Source organism: Furipterus horrens, unplaced genomic scaffold, assembly GCF_987537825.1.
Source record: "Furipterus horrens unplaced genomic scaffold, mFurHor1.1.pri manual_scaffold_17, whole genome shotgun sequence".
Taxonomy (NCBI): Eukaryota; Metazoa; Chordata; class Mammalia; order Chiroptera; family Furipteridae; genus Furipterus; species Furipterus horrens.
Window position 1 is genome coordinate 99,081,200 of NW_028327187.1, and position 17,415 is coordinate 99,098,614.

At 37.0% G+C, this 17,415-nt stretch overlaps 1 protein-coding gene across 2 annotated transcripts in view; it reads left to right on the forward strand.

Moving 5' to 3' along the window:
* DMD (dystrophin) overlaps nt 1–17,415 on the forward strand; it is a 1,939,482-nt gene that overhangs the window by 1,417,954 nt on the left and 504,113 nt on the right. For both annotated transcript variants that reach the window (XM_090265340.1, XM_090265335.1), the window contains one exon: nt 5,107–5,318. In XM_090265340.1, the coding sequence (XP_090121466.1) occupies nt 5,107–5,318 (212 nt within the window). The remainder of the gene's footprint in view (nt 1–5,106; nt 5,319–17,415) is intronic.

The following is a 17,415-nucleotide window of genomic DNA, read 5'->3' on the forward strand; positions in this document are numbered from 1 at the left end:
TCAAGGAATTAATTCCACGTGGTCAAAGCCAATGGATACTTTCAGCATGGGCTTTGGTGAGGCTGACTGCTTGGGTCCAAGTGTTGGCTCTACCACTCACTATCTATATGACATTAAAGCAGTTCTTTTTGGGGGGGGCGGTGAGAGGAAGAGAGGGAGAAAGAGAGGGAAAGAAATATCAATGTGTGGTTGGTTGCCTCTCGTGTGCCCCGACTGAGGACCTGGCCTGCAACCCAGGCATGTGCCCTGACTGGGAATCGAGCCGGTGACCCTTTGGTTCACAGGCAAGTGCTTAATACACTGAGCCACACCAGCCAGGGCTAAACCAGTTCTTTAACATTATCTCTGTTTCTTTATCTATTCAATGAATGGAACAGCAACAACAACATAAACAATGATACCTACCTCATAAGGTCATCGTGATGATTAAGTGAGTTAATACATGTAAAGAACTTAAAACAGTGCTTCGAACAGAGTAGGTATTGAAATAAATTATCTGTAATATGAATTTTATCTTGTGATATATAAATCATTTTAAAGTGTTTCTGAAATTCATTCTTGTCCATGTTTCTATGAAAATACGCTATCCAAGTACTCTTGTCTCTGTAGCCATTTTTCATCTCATTGGCTATTTTGCTATATTCTATCTTTATGTGGGACTATATTTAACCCTCTGTTCTACTTAATCTATACACCTTACCAGTGAGAATGCATTCACATTGAAGGCTTCTGTTAGTCTTCTGTAGTGATTGCTAAACCTGGATATTTCTCTGTTTCCCTCCCCACCTCAAAATATACAGGGAGAGACAAAAGTAGGTTTACAGTTGTGAATATGCAAACCACAGAGTTCATCTTGTATTATTATTTTTTAATTATTATATTAGTTTTCATACAAACAACTGTAACCTGCTTTTGCCCCACCCTGCACAGCTATGTCATTGCACCTTCAATTCCTCTGACTGCAACAATAGTCCTGTGTGGAATGTCCTTAAAACCTCCCACTGATTAGATCCAAGATTGAACTCATTATCTTTTCCTTTTTTGTAATTTAAATATGTTATTGTTTTTTTTTTTGTTTGTTTATTTATTTATTTTTTGGTTTTTCAATTACAGTTGTCCCATTTTTCCCCCATTGCTCCCCCCACCCAGCCCATCCTTTCTCCCACAATCATATCCCTCCCCGTTGTCCATGTCCATGAGTCATTTATACACGTTCCTTGACTAAACCCTTCCCTTACTTATCCCCCTTCTCTCACACCCCATCCCCCTATTGACTGTTATTGTGCTCTTTGTTCTATTTAGTTCCTTTGTTTGTGTTGTTCTTTAGTTTCCTGTATTGGGTGGTATCATATGGTATTTTTCTTTCTTTGCCTGGCTTATTTCACTAAGCATAATTCTCTCTAGTTCCATCCATGTTGTCGCAAATGGCAGGAGTTCCTTCTTTCTTTCTGCTACACAGTATGTTATTGTTTATGCTATTACAGTTGTCCCAATTTTCCCCCCTTTAACCCCCTCTACCCAGCCCAACCCCTCTCTCACAGTCATTCCCACACCATTGTCCATGTCCATGGGTCAATCCTGCATGTTCTTTGAATTCATTATCTTTTCCCTGGAACTGCTCATCCTGGATTCTTCGTGTGTATAATGAATAATACCTCTATCTAACAGACACCAAACAGAAGGCAGGGAATCTCAGACGCCTTTGTCTACCCTGTGCTTAGCATAATGCCTGTTATCTAGTAGGTGGTAAATACAATGGTGACCAACAGGCTAGATGGATGGATTGATGAATAACAGTTCACAGAAGAGTTGATTGTTGAGTGAGTCTATAGCCTATAAATTTATCTATTTAAGTATTATCTGATGATCATGTACAGTCAAAAGTCAAGGATGAGATAGTATATTCTTAGTGGGATGCACACCCCCAGTGAACCAATTTATCTTGCTACATTACACACACATGACCGCTTTGGGATGAGAACTTTAACTGTATGTTTGTCTGAAACAATGGTCTAGGCTATAAAAGCTCCTTCTTTTTTCCACAATTAAGAAATATCTACCTGCATAATAGGAAAAATTACTTCTTCATATGAAGTGATGGCCTTTTATAAAATATGGTTTATCTTTATCCTAGTTAAAATGAACTGCAGGATGTATAACAGATTCACTGGCATGAATATGAGTGACTCACCATGTTTCTATAACAAATATTAGGCATCCTAAAAATGTTGTTAGTATAGTGTAATATTACTGATTAAGGCAAAGGCAAATTGAAATCAAAGACTTTTTAAGGAAAGTCCATTTTATTATTTTCAATTACGTATAGTATATGACAATAGGCTAAGAAGAAAGTGCCAATTATGCATAATAAAGTAGCCTGCTATAATGGTTTGTAATTGGAATCAGTTCTATGTTGTTCTGTGATATAAAAATGTTTCGTAACACTTAAAGACATTTATATTTATAGCTTAAACAGTTCCTTATAATAGCATTTATACTATTAATTTTATATGCTAATTATTAAGTAGAATGACCAATAACTATAAATCTCAACTAGAACAGATGCTGCACTACCCAGTGGGCTCCACACAATAATGAAACAAAGAAAAAATAATAGTGATCAACAATTATAATGAGACACTGACATTTAAACAGAGTTCTTATCATGGTAACTGAAGTCAGGATACAATACGTTGACTGGTTTTGTACCACGTGTCAAACGCCCAGACAGAAATGAACCCAATAAAAAGAATGAGGGCCACTTACTTGGTTTTACATATTCTAGGCACCCTATTCTTGATTATTTCATGTCACAATCACTAGTCTTGTAGTGTCTGTCTAGTCCTGATGCTCATTTACAAAATATCTCAAGTCTTTATTTAACTCCTAACTTCTCAAAACATTATGGAGGCCACAACAAGGAGAATTAAGAAGGATAAAACTGACATGAGGATGTAAGAACCAGGATTTTATAATCCTGTGCTGTATACATTTTACTTGCCCACCCACGGCCAGGCTTTGCCCTTTTCCACCCTGCCATCTACTCCGGGAGGCTGATCTGTGCCATCAGAGATCTCTCATGCCCTATGGCTTCCAGTTGCTTTGGCCACAGGGGAGCCCTAGCAGGAAGTGAAAGAGAGCAGGCAGAGTGAGGTCATGATATTTATTCTCCTCGTGGCCTCCCTGTGAAGTTGCCTCCGGCTGACTGCATCCCTTGGCAGAAGGTTACTGCTCTTCCAAAGGTTGATTTTCCTCCTGACTCCTGGCTCCTGGCTGCTTCCCCTTCCCCTTCCCCTCACTTCTTGCACCTGGATGCAGTAGTAGCAATGCCATAGCCGCAAGGCCTGGGTCTCGTATTATCTTTTGTGAGCTTCCTGCACCCTAAATATGTTGTCACTTGCCCTTTTTTAAATAAGCCTCTTGGACTATTCGGGCCAGATCACAGAGGGACATGTGTATCAAGCTAAGATATTCCAGAGAGTGGTGGGGAGACATTGAAGGGTTTAAATAGGAGAGTGGGGTGATCAGACCTACAGTAGTTATTACTCTGTCTAAAGTGTAGATGTTACAGTGAAAAACAGAGGCTTGAGGTGGGGGACTATATGGAGTCTATTCCACACATGTGGGCAAAGTATAATAGAACTTTGCCATGGTAATATGTGGAAAGAGGGGACTTCTATATCAGAGAAATTCACAACCAATTACACGTAGTATTCAGAGAGGCTTAGGGGAGAATTCAAACATCTGCCACTGTCTTACTTCAGCAATAAAATAGATGGTGGTTGATTATTTATTTCCTATGGCGTTATTTCCATTTTATGAAACCACCTTAAGGAAAAGAGAGGCCCTGGCTCCTGTGGCTGGCTCTGGCTGCTGTAGCTTAGTGGATTGAGCATTGGCCTGCAAACCAAGTGTTGCTAGTTCGATTCCCAGTCAGGGCACATGACTAGGTTGCACGTCAGGTCCCCAGTTGGGGGCGCGTGAGAGGCAACCACACATTGATGTTTCTCTCCCTCTCCTTCTCCTTTCCCCTCTCTCTAAAAACAGATAAATAAAATAATAACAAAAATAAATTAACCTTGTTAAAAATTAAAAAAAAAAAAGAAATGGAGTGTGGTTATCAATGGAAAAGACAAAATAATGTGATCATATCTATTTTTAATATTCCAAAATAAAGTATTTCAGAGCATAATCTCTAGGCCAGCATCTCCGTCTTGGACTCACAATGATACCAGAAAATAGCCTCAGTGTAAACCTGTCATACTTACAGAATATGATAGGCATGAATTTTTAACTGTTGTTTTAAGAAGTTTCCAGGATGCCTATCTTCTCTTGGGTTGCCCCAGAAGAAGACCCGAGAGAAAGGTTTTGAGAGCAAATGGTCTATTTGGGAGTTGAAGAAAATAGCAGGAGGGGAGTAAGGAAGTAGCACAGGCATGGCAGACAGCCAGTAAAGGAGGGCACATTATCAAGCAGGCTGCCCCTCCGGGCCGCTGGAGCTTCGTCTTCCTGGGAGAGCTCTGAGACCCTCAAAAACACACACTTCCCCATTCTCTCCCATAGCATCAGAGAAGCTAGCATATTCACACCCCTGTGCCTGCTATCATCTGTCATTGGTCACAGACCGCTCCAGGCAGGTGGAGAGGGAAGAGGGGGAGTGCCAGTTTCTGGTGTATCTAGCCTAGCATCTAGATGGCAAAGCAAACTGTGGCACCGCAAAGCCTTCAAGGAATGACATGTGAGTGATGGTTTTGGAAGTCAGACTATTGGATATACAAGTGGTAAGAGTGAGATGTTTGGGGCATTCTGCTGTAGAACCTTTCTAAAAGTGTATTCATATTTGGTTCTAGGAATCGAGAATAGACGGAGTTACATTTTTACATATATGACTGATGTTCTAGGTGACCTTCAGGAAGATTATTTAACAGAAACTCATGTTTGCCATTGAAAACAAGTAAGGAATGCAGTTGTCCATCACCCTCGCTGTAACAAAGCGAACACATTTTCATCAGTAATATAAAACTTGAGCCATTTGGAGGTTAAATTGAAAAGGTCTTCTTAAGACTAGTATTGAACCCTATGTATTTATTTTTCCTTTTATTCCAGTTGAGAGAATTCAGAATCAGTGGGACGAAGTACAGGAACATCTCCAGAACCGGAGGCAACAGTTGAATGAAATGTTAAAGGATTCCACACAATGGCTGGAAGCCAAGGAAGAAGCTGAGCAGGTGCTGGGGCAGGCCAGAGCCAAGCTGGACTCATGGAAGGAGGGTCCCTACACAATGGATGCAATCCAAAGGAAAATCAAAGAAACCAAGGTTAGAGTCAACGAGATGTTCTTAAAATTAAATACTGGGTACACTGGATGCAGTTATACCAAGGATTAAAGTGTAATGACTTTTAATGTAAAAATTTTAAAGGAAAATTACATCAAAGCTGAAATGTATGGCAGAGTAAAGTAGAGATTAGAGGAAAATTGATGGCTAATATGAATCTTAAAATTAATCTAGTTTAATAATCTGATTATAATGGGCTTGTTTTCACATTGCACCATCTTTTAAAGCTACTTCGAAGTTGATCTACATACTTATGTAGGAACTTGAAGTCAATCAGTTAATTCCTTCTGAGAATAAGTAACAGGTCTGCTTTTTCTCCTTTATTTGAGAGTCCTGAATGGAGAAGGGATGGGTGGATGTAAGTATGAGGCAGAGATAAGGTATGTCCCCACCTTGTCCTCTCATTCTCTGTCCTCCAGCCCAGCTTCTCTTCTTTTTCTTCCTTCTCTTCCCCCCAAAACTACACCATATTTTTGTCCTCTTAATAGTCTACAACTCTTCAGAACAAAAGAAAGAAAAAAGGGAGAGGAGATAAAATGTGTTTGACTATGTTTTATCAAGCACTATGCATAGCACTTTGCATGCATTTAATTCTTTCAGACCTTGTATTTATGGGTCAGTTTGGAAAGACCTTAAATGTTAAATAAAGGGTGGCCTTTAGAAGATTTTAAACGGGGGAGTATATTGGTAGGAACTTGATCTGATTGAGTAATGAACAAACAAACAAAAAAAACCCTCTATAGATTTTTTTTTTTTCTGGCAGAAAAAGGCCTTCTGCTAAACAAGTATCTGGATCTCAGATTAGCTATGTCATCGGAGAAAAAAATGTCATATAGTTTTCTTGAGTGAAGTGGCTTCCATCACTAAATTAGGCAGTATTTAGACTATGCTAAGCTATATAGCATATGTACTTACACTAAGTTCCTTGGAACAAGAGACCCTGAAATCTCAACAGCTTAATACAGTAAAGGTTAATTTCTTGGTTGCATCATAGTCCAATAGAGGCTGAAGAGCTCTTCTTGGAATCTGTTGCCCAAACGGTGACTTGGAGATCCAGGGTTTTCCAGTTTTGTTGAACTATCTAAACTCACAGCTGCCCAAGGTCAGTGGAGAAGAGGAAGAGAAAATGTGGAATCCATGGGGTTTTGTGGCCATGGCTGAAGATTGTGTACATCACTTCTACCCACATCCTGTTGAGCAAAATGTGTTCTAGATTTAATTTCAGGAAATGTAAGTGGGAATGAGGAGCTAGTGAGCTTTTAGTCTCTGCCATATCTACTTTTCTGAAGGACCTGAACTACTGTGAGGGCAAGGTTTTCATTTAGATGACAAGAATGTTAGAAAGTCACGTAGGATCTTACAGACTTATCATTACTTCATTTGGAGGCAACGTGTAGACAAATAAAAATCTGTTCTTTCATGAGATACTAGTTATCACTAAGATATTCTCACTTGGATGAACATAGATGAATTAGAAATTTCTAATGATGATTTTCCCAAATCCCGATCTGACTGTGTGAAATGTGGAATCTATACGGTTATCCTTAAAGGCTCTGGCTTTATGCATAAGGTTCTCAGTATGTTATGCTATTCCTTTTTCTTCTCAAAAAATGTAGGAGTCTATGAATCAAGCCAATCATGGAACAAGGTGGATAGCTGGTGAGGATGAATTAAAAGGGAAAGTTTGTACTTGACCTTGACTTAGATGAGAGGAAGGAGAGATGAAAGGCATCCAGTGAAAGATTTGATTAGGGGAAGAAGACTCTGCAAGTTAGCAAATGAGACATAATCTTAAAACCTGAGAGAATCCTAAAGTGATAGCAAGAATGATTAGGATTTAGTAGCTCTCAGAAAAGCAAGGAGCTTTTAAATAAAAGACAAAGAATTGCAAAAGAAAATATGAAAGGAGAAAAACCCAATTTTATTGTCAAACCAAGTAAGATGTTTTAAACATCTAAAACAAAGACAAGATTGTGTTATAATTGCTATCATTGCCAAAGTTTTGAGATTAAAAAATTGCTTTTCAATAGTCAGTCTAAAACTACAGCATAAAAATGGCTCAGCCATTATCTACAGAAACTGATGTTTTTGTTTACATTATGTGTGTGAGGAATTTAATCATATATATTGCTGCAACTTCTATGTAAGTCATAATACAGGTAAGGATGACCAAGGTGTAATTTTCCTGTCATTTCCTCAATGATATTTGCTAAAACTAAGTGTAATTCTAATGTGAATAACTAACATTTAGTGGGTACTTACTTGCTATTTGTCAGAAACCACTATTCACTTTTACATATATTGGCTTATTTCATGCTTTCAAAAGCCTTCCATGAAAAGTACTATTATTTTTTCCCAGTTTACAGGTAAGAAAATTGAAGCCTAGAGAAGTTCAGTAACTCCTCTTACAAGTAGCAGAGTTAGGATGTGAATCCATAGTGATTACTCTTGTAAGTGACCTCACAGATTTTCTCTTCTGCTTATTGTCCATGTGGGTAAAACGAACCAAGAAATACCATGAGAATCAGAAACGAAGAGAACTGTAATTATGATTTGGCAAATAAGGTTATATTACTGATAAGACAACAGGTAGAAAATAAAGCAATTGAACACTATACTGGGGAGAAGTTTTCATATTGTTTTACTAAGAAAAATAAAGATCATTGAAATTGGATTTCATTTTTTTAAAGATTTTATTTATTTACTTTTAGAGAGAGGGCAAGGGAGGGAGAGAGGGAGAGAAATATCAATGTGTGAGAGATACATAGATCGGTTGCCTCTCACGCTCCCCATCTGGGGACCCGGCCCACAACCCAGGCATGTGCCCTGACTGGGAATCAAACCAGTGACCTTCTGGTTCGCAGGCTGGTGCTCAGTCCACTGAGCCACACCAGCCATGGCTGGATTCCATTTTTAATGAAACTACTATTTCTAATTCTTATAAATGTCAGAGAGCCTGTAGAATGGAAGTCTGGACTTTATGTCTAATATGTTGTCACTACTAAGTGATATTAGCTGGCTTATTACTTACAATCTTCTTTTAGACAAAAATGTGAAAATAGACATAAAATGGCATTAGTTGATTTGAACAGAGGTGTTTTGCTGCATAAATTCTTTCCAAGTCTTTGTGCCTAATGTTAGCAAGAGAGCCAGTGACCCTCGTCAGGTAGTCACCAGGCTGTGTCTGCAGAGCTGGAGAGCTGTGCATGGGGACACTCCTTGGTGTCCCCATGAAATGGTTTCAAAGGCCACCACTAGCCCTGTTACACTCTTTGGAAATATGAACCAGTCATCAAATCTGAACTAAAGAATAAAATCACCTACAATTCTGATATTTCAGTGTTCATAATTGCTAATATTTATCTCTTCCATTTCTTACCTACATATTTTAATTGTCTTCATAATGTAGATAAAATTTTGACTTCTGATTTTAAAGAATTATTGCCAAAATATTTACATATGTTGCTGCATAACTTTTAATAGTTATCATTTTTAATTCTTTATAATATTTTATTATGTTGTACCTTTAACCATTTCTTACTCGCTGAACATTTAGGAAACCTCCTCTCTGGGTTAGAAACAGCAGTGGAGGAAAAATGGAAGCAATAACAACCTCATCACAAAATAGAAATAAAATCTGAGATGACATCTGGGAAAAGTCCATCTTGAAAGTATGGGAAGGGTGCCATGGCTGGGTAGCTCAATTAGTTAGAGTGTCATTCTGATACACCAAAGTTGCAGGTTCAATCCCCAGTCAGAGCACATAGAAGAATCAACAAATGAAATTAGTCAATAAGTGGAGGAACATACCGATGTTCCTATCTTGCTCTCTCCCTCCCTACCTCCACCTCCCCCCACTACATCTCTCTCTCTCTCTCTCTCTCTCTCTCTCTCTCTCTCTCTCTCTCTTTAAAATAAATAAATGTTTTTTAAAAAATTTAATTTAAAAAAGGAGAAAGTATGGGAGGTGTGGAAGGACATGACAACCGGAGAGTTTTGATTTGCAAAGGAATGGACTCTAGGTAGCCTATTGTGTCAATAATTAATGAGAAGGTCATTAAAAGGTGCCCATAATATATGTTCAGTTTCTTTCTTTCCTATATACCCTTTAATTTTTTTGAAACAAAAACATAAAGTAAGTAGTAAATTTTGTTAACCACATGCTTCATTTGATCTTACCCATCACCCTGGTAAACCAGTAATGTCCTTTTGCGATGGAAAGGCACAAATTAGGGAAAATTATACAGGATTTCTATCCTAATGAAAATCCCTGCCAATAGCTATGACAGAATCCTATGAGACATGATGCCACTTAACTTTCATAAGAGGTCAGATGATACGCCATTGGCACCTAAAACTCCCAGCAGTGGTCATCATGGGGTTTATTTCATTGGGCTGTATCTTGGTTGACTTTACACCCTCTTCCCTGGGCCATTAAGATTGGTCCATGCTTGGCCATGAATTCTTAGAAAAATTATTTGTTGATGATTTTTAACTTTCTTTTCCAGTGTCAAGAGAGATTTACCCAGGCTCAGAGTTTTCATTTATTTTTGCCCCTTTTAGCTTTTGAAAGAGAAATTCCTTTTTGTCTGCTTCATGATTGCTTTTGTGTCAAATTCAGCATAAAAGCTTTTCAAACATGACAACTGTAGCTGTTGTGTGCTTGACTGAGCTAAGAGTATATGACTTCAGCAGAGAAGTGAAATCTTGTCTGAGTCTAGCTGATTTGGCTATATAATATTTAAAGCTATCTGAGGCGAGAACTCCAATAATTTATCAAATTATTAAATAAACATGCCCAAGGCTACAAAATATCTGTGTTTTGAAGACATTCTTTCGGGAACTTGAAAGCTAGATACACTGTAATCATATCATGTAATTAATTTAAGAAATTGCACTTGTATGTAATAAGTATAGTAGCTATATGAGGATCTCAAATTATTTTACCAGGAAGGAAACTAATCAGAGAAAGTTCTTTTTCAAATATGGATGTAGTCTTTAATTATTTGGAGGGTTGAGTGGTATTAGATAATATCCTTATCTGCCATAAGGATATGTACACTTATAGAAGCTGAATTCTTCACATGTTTTGTTTACTTTTAGACTGCACAAAACTAAATCAGCAAATTGACCCACACTGGCAGTTGAAGGTTTGCATTTGTGATACAATAATGAATACATTACCAGAAATCTTCTTGCTAGGGCCTGGCATTTCTTCATGCATTTTTTTATTCCCTTTTGTTTTCCCCCTAAAGCTTCCCCATGATTAAGGAGAAAGAATCAATAACCTAATAGCACTTTTCCTCCCCAAGTAGGTATAAAGCTATTAAACTTCTCAAAGCATACAGAGTGCTTCCTACATCACTGATAGAGCGCAGAAAGTAATGACTAGTTTCCCCAGCTACTGCTATATCGTATAAATATTTAATACAGAGTCACCGAGACTTAAATAGCATTATGCTCTGATTGCACCATATTGTGCCTTGTTTCCTTTTCATGGTGTAACTCATTCCACGCTTGAAAATATGATGTGGCTCCTCTGTAAATCCACTGCTTCATAAAGGCAACAAATGGTATTGTCAAAATTGCCTTTTCTGAACTCTGAAAATTAATCAAGGTTGGCAACAATATGTAAACCGTTGCACTTCCATAATAACATCAGGGTTTGAGGCCCTTTCACCTGGCCTAGTCCCATCACTTTCCCCCAGCTACACAGTATCCTGGAAGATCAGCAGCCTTACAGAAACCAGAGAGGGAAAACCGGGACTGGAGTTCTTCAAAAAGACCCATTTATACCCAGAACAGCATCACTACTGGATCTGTCTTGCTGCTCTATAGAGCAAACCTATACACAAGGCCTTGTCATTTGACCTGACTTTGAGCTAACTGCCCTGGAAAAACCCTATCCCCAGAGTGTTTACCTGTAACAATCTGCAGTAACTGTTGAAATAGCTGCTAAGGCCATGTTACCAGAGGAGATCACCAGAGAAAAGCTTAAAAGGGAGATCTGGGGGATGAGATGCCTTCAGAGGAATTTAAAAAGCTCTGACGTATTCCTGGGAGATCTAGAAGGCTCTATGCATGTCTTACCAAGTAAAGAATATCAATAAAGAGAGAGAAATCATGAAGAGGGACCAAATAGAGATTCTGGAGTTTAAAAGTACATAACTGAAATGAAATTTTCACTGGAGGGGTTCAACATCAGGCTTAAGGTAGCAGAAGAATTGACAAACTTGAAGACAGATCTTAATTCCACTCTGAGGAAAAGAAAGAGAAGAACTAAGAAAAATACATGAAGTAAAAACTAACAGAACTGGAGGGAGAAATAAAAATTCAGTGAAATGGAGACTTCAATACCCCACCTTTAATAAAGATAGAACAACTAGGCAGAAGATCAATGAGGAAATAAGAGACTTTGAAAATCACTATGAACTAACAGCCACTATAGAACACTCCACCAAATAATAACAGAATACACATTCTTCTCAATGGCACATGAAAAATTGTCTAGGATAGAGCATATGCTAGGCCATAAAACAAATCTCTACATATAAAAGGATCAAAATCATACAGTGTGCTCTTTCTGACCATAATTGAATGAAAGTAAACCTCAATTTAAAAAAAAAAGTAAATACAGGAAATTTACAAACATGAGAGAATTATTAAATAACCAATAGGTCAAAGAAGAAATGACAAAGGAAATGCAAAAACACTTTCAGATGAATTGACATAAAACACACAACATAATGAAACTTATGGGATGCAACAATTGCAGTGTTTAGAGTGATATTTATAGCTATAAATACCTATATTAAAAAAGAAGAAAGAGCTCAACTGTGTAACTCAGCCTACCAACTTAAGAAAATGGGGAAAAAGAGAACATGAAATCTAAAGCAAAAAGATTTATAAGAAATCAGTAAATAGAGAAAAGAAAAACTAAAAAAAAATCAACAAAACCAAAAGTTGGTTATTTGAAAAGTTCAACAATTAACAATTCTTCTGCTAGACTGACTAAGGAACAAAGAAAGAGAAGGCTCAAATTACTAATCTTAGAAATAAGAAAAGGATACAGAACTGCTATCCTAAGAAATAAAATAATTGTAGGAGGATATTATGGATGAGGAAATAGGAAGTATGAATAGACCTTAACAAGTAAAGAAATTGAATCAGTAATTTAAAAACTTTTCCCAAAGAAACACCATGGACTAGATGGCTTCACTGATGAATTCACCAAACATATAAAGAACTAATATCAATCTTCCACAAACTTCCAAAAAAACAGAAGAGGAAATAACATTTCACAACCAGAGATATCACAGAAACAACAAAAAAGGTACAAACCAATATGCCTTATCAATGTAGACACAAAAAGCCTCAAGAAAATACTATCAAACCTAGTACAGCAACATCTTAAAAGGATTTTATACCATAATCAAATAAGAATTATTTCAGAAATACGTTAAACATACAAAATTTAATCAATAGAATGTACCACATAAGTAGAATAAAGGACAAAAACCACATGGTCATCTCAGTAGATGCAGAAAAAGCCTTTGACAAAGTCCCAAAACATGTTATAATTAAAACACCCCACAAATTAGGAATGGAATGTGTTGTAGGTTTAATAGCGTCTCCTTAGAAGATGTGTTGAAGGCCCAAACCCTGGTACCTGTGAATGTGTCCTTATTTGGAAGGAAGGTCTCTGCAGATGTCAAGTTAAGACAAGGTCACACTGGAGTCTGGTAGGCCAATAATCCAATATGACTGATATCCTTGTAAAAAGAAAAGAGGCATCCACAAAGAGAAGAATGTCATGTGAAGACTCTGACCACATGGAAAAAAACATCATGTGGCCCTAGGAGCAAATATTAGAAGGATGCCACTTCAAGTCAAGGAGCACCAAGTATTGACAGCCACCACCAGAAGCTAGAAAGAGGGGGCAGCATTCTCCCCTCTCTGTATGTTTCAGATGCAGCATGACCTGCTAACGCCTTGATTTGGGATTTAACCTTCAGAACTTTGGGTCAATAAGTTGTGTTGTTTTAAGCCACCCAGTCTGTTGCATTTTTTCATAACAGTCCTAGGAAAAATAACACAGGAGATTTCTTCAATCTGGTAAAGTGCATCTAAGAAGAACCTACACCTAACATCATGGTGAAAGACTGAATGCTTTCCCCTAAGATCAGGAACAAGATAAGAATGTGTTCCCTCACAACTGATATTCACCACTGCACTGGAAGTTCAGGCCAGGGCGATTAGGCAAGAAAATAAATAAAAGAAGCTTTACTCCTTCCTTTCCAGAAGAAGGAACACTACATCTATTTGTGGATAACATGATCTCATATATAGAAAATCCTAAGGAATACATTAAAAAGGATTAGAATTAATAAATTCAGCAAATTTGCAAGATGCAAGATCAAAATACAAAAATCACTTATTTTTCTATACACTAATAAAGAATAATGTGAAAAATGAAATTCAGAAAAGACTTTCATTTACAATGACATCAAAACATAAAACACTTAGGAATAAGAGAAATGCAGGACCTATACACTGACAATTGCAAAGCATTGATGGAAAAAATTAAACATCTCAATAAATGGGAAAATATCCCATGCTCCCAAATCAAAAGATTTAATATTGTTATAATAGCAATATTTCCAAAATGATCTATAGATTATGCACAACTCTTACCAAAATCCCAGCTGGCTTTTCTGCAGAAATTGACATGCGGATCCTAAAATTCATAATAAAATGTAAGGGGCAATGAATAGCCAAAACAGCCTTGAAAAGAAAAAAGAATAGTTGGAGGACCCACAATTCCCAATTTCAAAACCTACTGCTGAGCTACAGTCATCAAGACAGTGTGCTACTCACATGAAGACAGACATATAGAAAAATGAAATAAAATTGAAAGTCCTTGCATTTATGGTAAATTGGTTTTTGAAAAGAGTGCCAAGACAATTCAAAAGAAAAAGAACAGTCTTGAAAACCTCATGCTTGGAAACTGAATATCCACATACAAAATAATGAAGTTTGACCCCACCTCACACCATACACAAAAGTTAACTCAGAAATGGATCAAAGAGCTATATATAAGAATTAAACGTAAAGTCTTACAAGACTACACAGATGTACAGTGAGCTAGGCAATATTTTCTAGATATGACACCAAAAGAAAAAAATATATAAACTGGACTTCATCAAAATGAACAACTGTGGTGCTGCAAGCAATATCATAATGGAAGTGAAAATACAACCCACAGAATGGGGAAAATATTTGCATAGAATATATCTGATAAGGGACTTGTATCCAGAATATAAAAGGAACTCTTACAGTTCAACAACAACAAAAAAGATAAATGACTCAATTACACATCAAAGGATTTCAACAGACATTTCTGCAAAGAAGTTGTACCAGTGTCCATTGAGCATATGAAAAGATGGTCAACATCATTAGTCATTAGGAAGATGACAAGTGAAAACCATAGTGAGATACTGCTTTATACTCATCCTAGATGGTTAAAATTTAAAACAAGACAGTGATGAGTGTTGACAAGGATGTGGGATAATTACTGGTAGAAATGTAAAATGGTGCAACCACTTTGCAATAAAGTTTGGCAGTTCCTGGAGATATTAAAAATGGAATTACTATATAAAATAAGTGTCACACTCAAGAGAAATGAAAACATATGTCTACGCAAGACCTTTATACAGATGTTTGTAGCATCATTATTTATAATAGTTTTCAACTAACGAATGGATAAAAAATGTGCTATATCCAATGATGGAATATTATTTGGCAATGAAAATGAATAAAATACTGCTATAGCATGAGTGAACTGCAAAAGCATTATGCTGAATGAAAGAAGTCAGTCACCAAAGACCACATATTTTATTAATCTATTTATATAAATATCCAGTAAAGGCTGGGGGAGGGAGAGAATGGACAATGGAAAGTGATCGATAGTAAGTATGGAGTTCCTCTCAAGAGTGAAGAAAATGTTCCAAAATTCAACTGTGTTGAAAGCTTCACAACTTTGGGAACATACTAAAAACTAACGAAATTATATACTTTAAATGGCTGACTTTTATGGTATGTAAGTTATACTTTAATAAAGTTTCATTGAATAGGTGTATGTACATGTCATTAAGACTACAGATTTTTTTCTTGTTTCTTCAAATTTATAAACTGCTTTAAGAAACATAGTTTTTAAACATTGATTAGCAATGGGACCTTTTTTTTTTTTTTAGGTGTCATTATACTAGCTTATTCTATACCTGTGCCTGGTTCCAAAATATCTGGAGATTGTAGAATCATCCTACTCTATGAGACAGGCTCATCCCTGAGTAGGGATGTCTGTCAGGATAGGCTAACTTATGCCACAGTAACAAGCAATCACCAAATCTAGAGCCCTAACACAACATTTGTATTCCATTCATGTCACATGCCCCTTGTAGATTCACAAGGGAGCTCCACTTAACTTAGTCACTCAGGGACCATGGCTGATGACAGCTGCATCTTAATCATAATTTCATGATCAAAGAGGCAGGGAACATAGTGGATAATGCCATTAGCTCTTAAACCTTCTGCCTGGAAGTGACAAGTAGCCAAAATCAGTTATATTGCCTTCCCTGATTCAATGGGGCACAGATGTATAATCCTCTGGCATGAAAAGACATTGAATGCTTGTGAATAATAATGCGATCTACCAGAGTAGGTTTATGGGATCTAAAAAAATAGTCCAGAAAATGCCGCTTTCTGCAGATCAGTCCTCTGACATTCTCTCTGAGTCATTCCCACGCCCTCTCAGCCAGACTTCTCTTAGATGCCTGGGGTCACGGGGTGATTTTGTTGATTACAGCACCGCTTATGCCTTTGAATAAACTCAGCAAATTAATGTGAGAGGCCAAAAAAAGGGAGCACTTTCCAAAATGTCATAATGAAATTAAGGTAATGAAGCACTTGGAGGGGCCCTTCTCCCTTCTTTCTGTTCAAAACTTATTCCAAAGAAGCTGAAAGAGAAATGGGGCCTGAAAGTAAAGAGGGGGAAAAATAAATTATATGCCATTAGTTTAATTATAAAAATTCATTACATGAAGCCATGTAAGACAGAAAATAATGGAACACTAATGGGTTGGCCGATAACACATTTACTAGCCTGCTCTCAGCTTGTAGTCATTGTTGAATGGACAAAAAAGTAACAACTTGAGTATGTAGCCCTCAAAGCTATTGAAAAGATTAATCATTTCCAGTAAACTGGAAAATGAGTGCCATTTTCTTAAATAGTATCCCCTGTATAGAGTGTTACCTCCTGAAACAGAGTTGTTTGGCAATGTCAGAGGTTTAATAGATGACTCTTGAAGTTAATGGTGAAAGGATTTACTTTTGAAATTGCTTCCTTACAGATATTTTAATGTTTCTATTATAAATCCATAAAGAGGTTTTATAGGTCATTTTAATTCACACAAGCAAGAACGAAATTGTGTTTCCTTTTCCCAATAAAGATTTATAGAACATTAATTCATACTTAGAAGTAAATTGTTTAGTGATTTTTTTTTAAATAAACCTAATATGTGGGGTTTTTTTCCTGCTGTCTTTGTTTGGCAATGTCTTACTTTATTATACATAATAATTTTCCAATCTTGCTGTACTCATCAGGGAGATTATTTTAGACTCTTCAAAGTTCAATTATAATAAACAGTCATTTTCCTTGAATTATTTTATATGAAAGCATATCTTCTTTAGATTGAACCCTGAATATTGGAGTCAAGAAATCTGCATTTTTGCAGTGCCTCTTTCACTGCCTAGCCTTGTCACCTTCGGCAAGTCACTTAACTTTTCAGAGTTCTCATGTGGGCAATTATGGGATTGGGCAAAAGGCAAGGAGAGGGAGGAAAGGAGTTAAACACAAGATGGAAGTGATTCTGTAGGGAACAGTTGGAGTAATCCAAGACGTGAAGTCTGAACTTTGTCTTGTAGGTAATAGTCATGGAAAAGTTTTACAGTGGAGCAATGTGGTTCTAGTTGCATTCAAAACAATCTCTTGAGTCCTGGCTGGTGTGGCTCAGTGCATTGA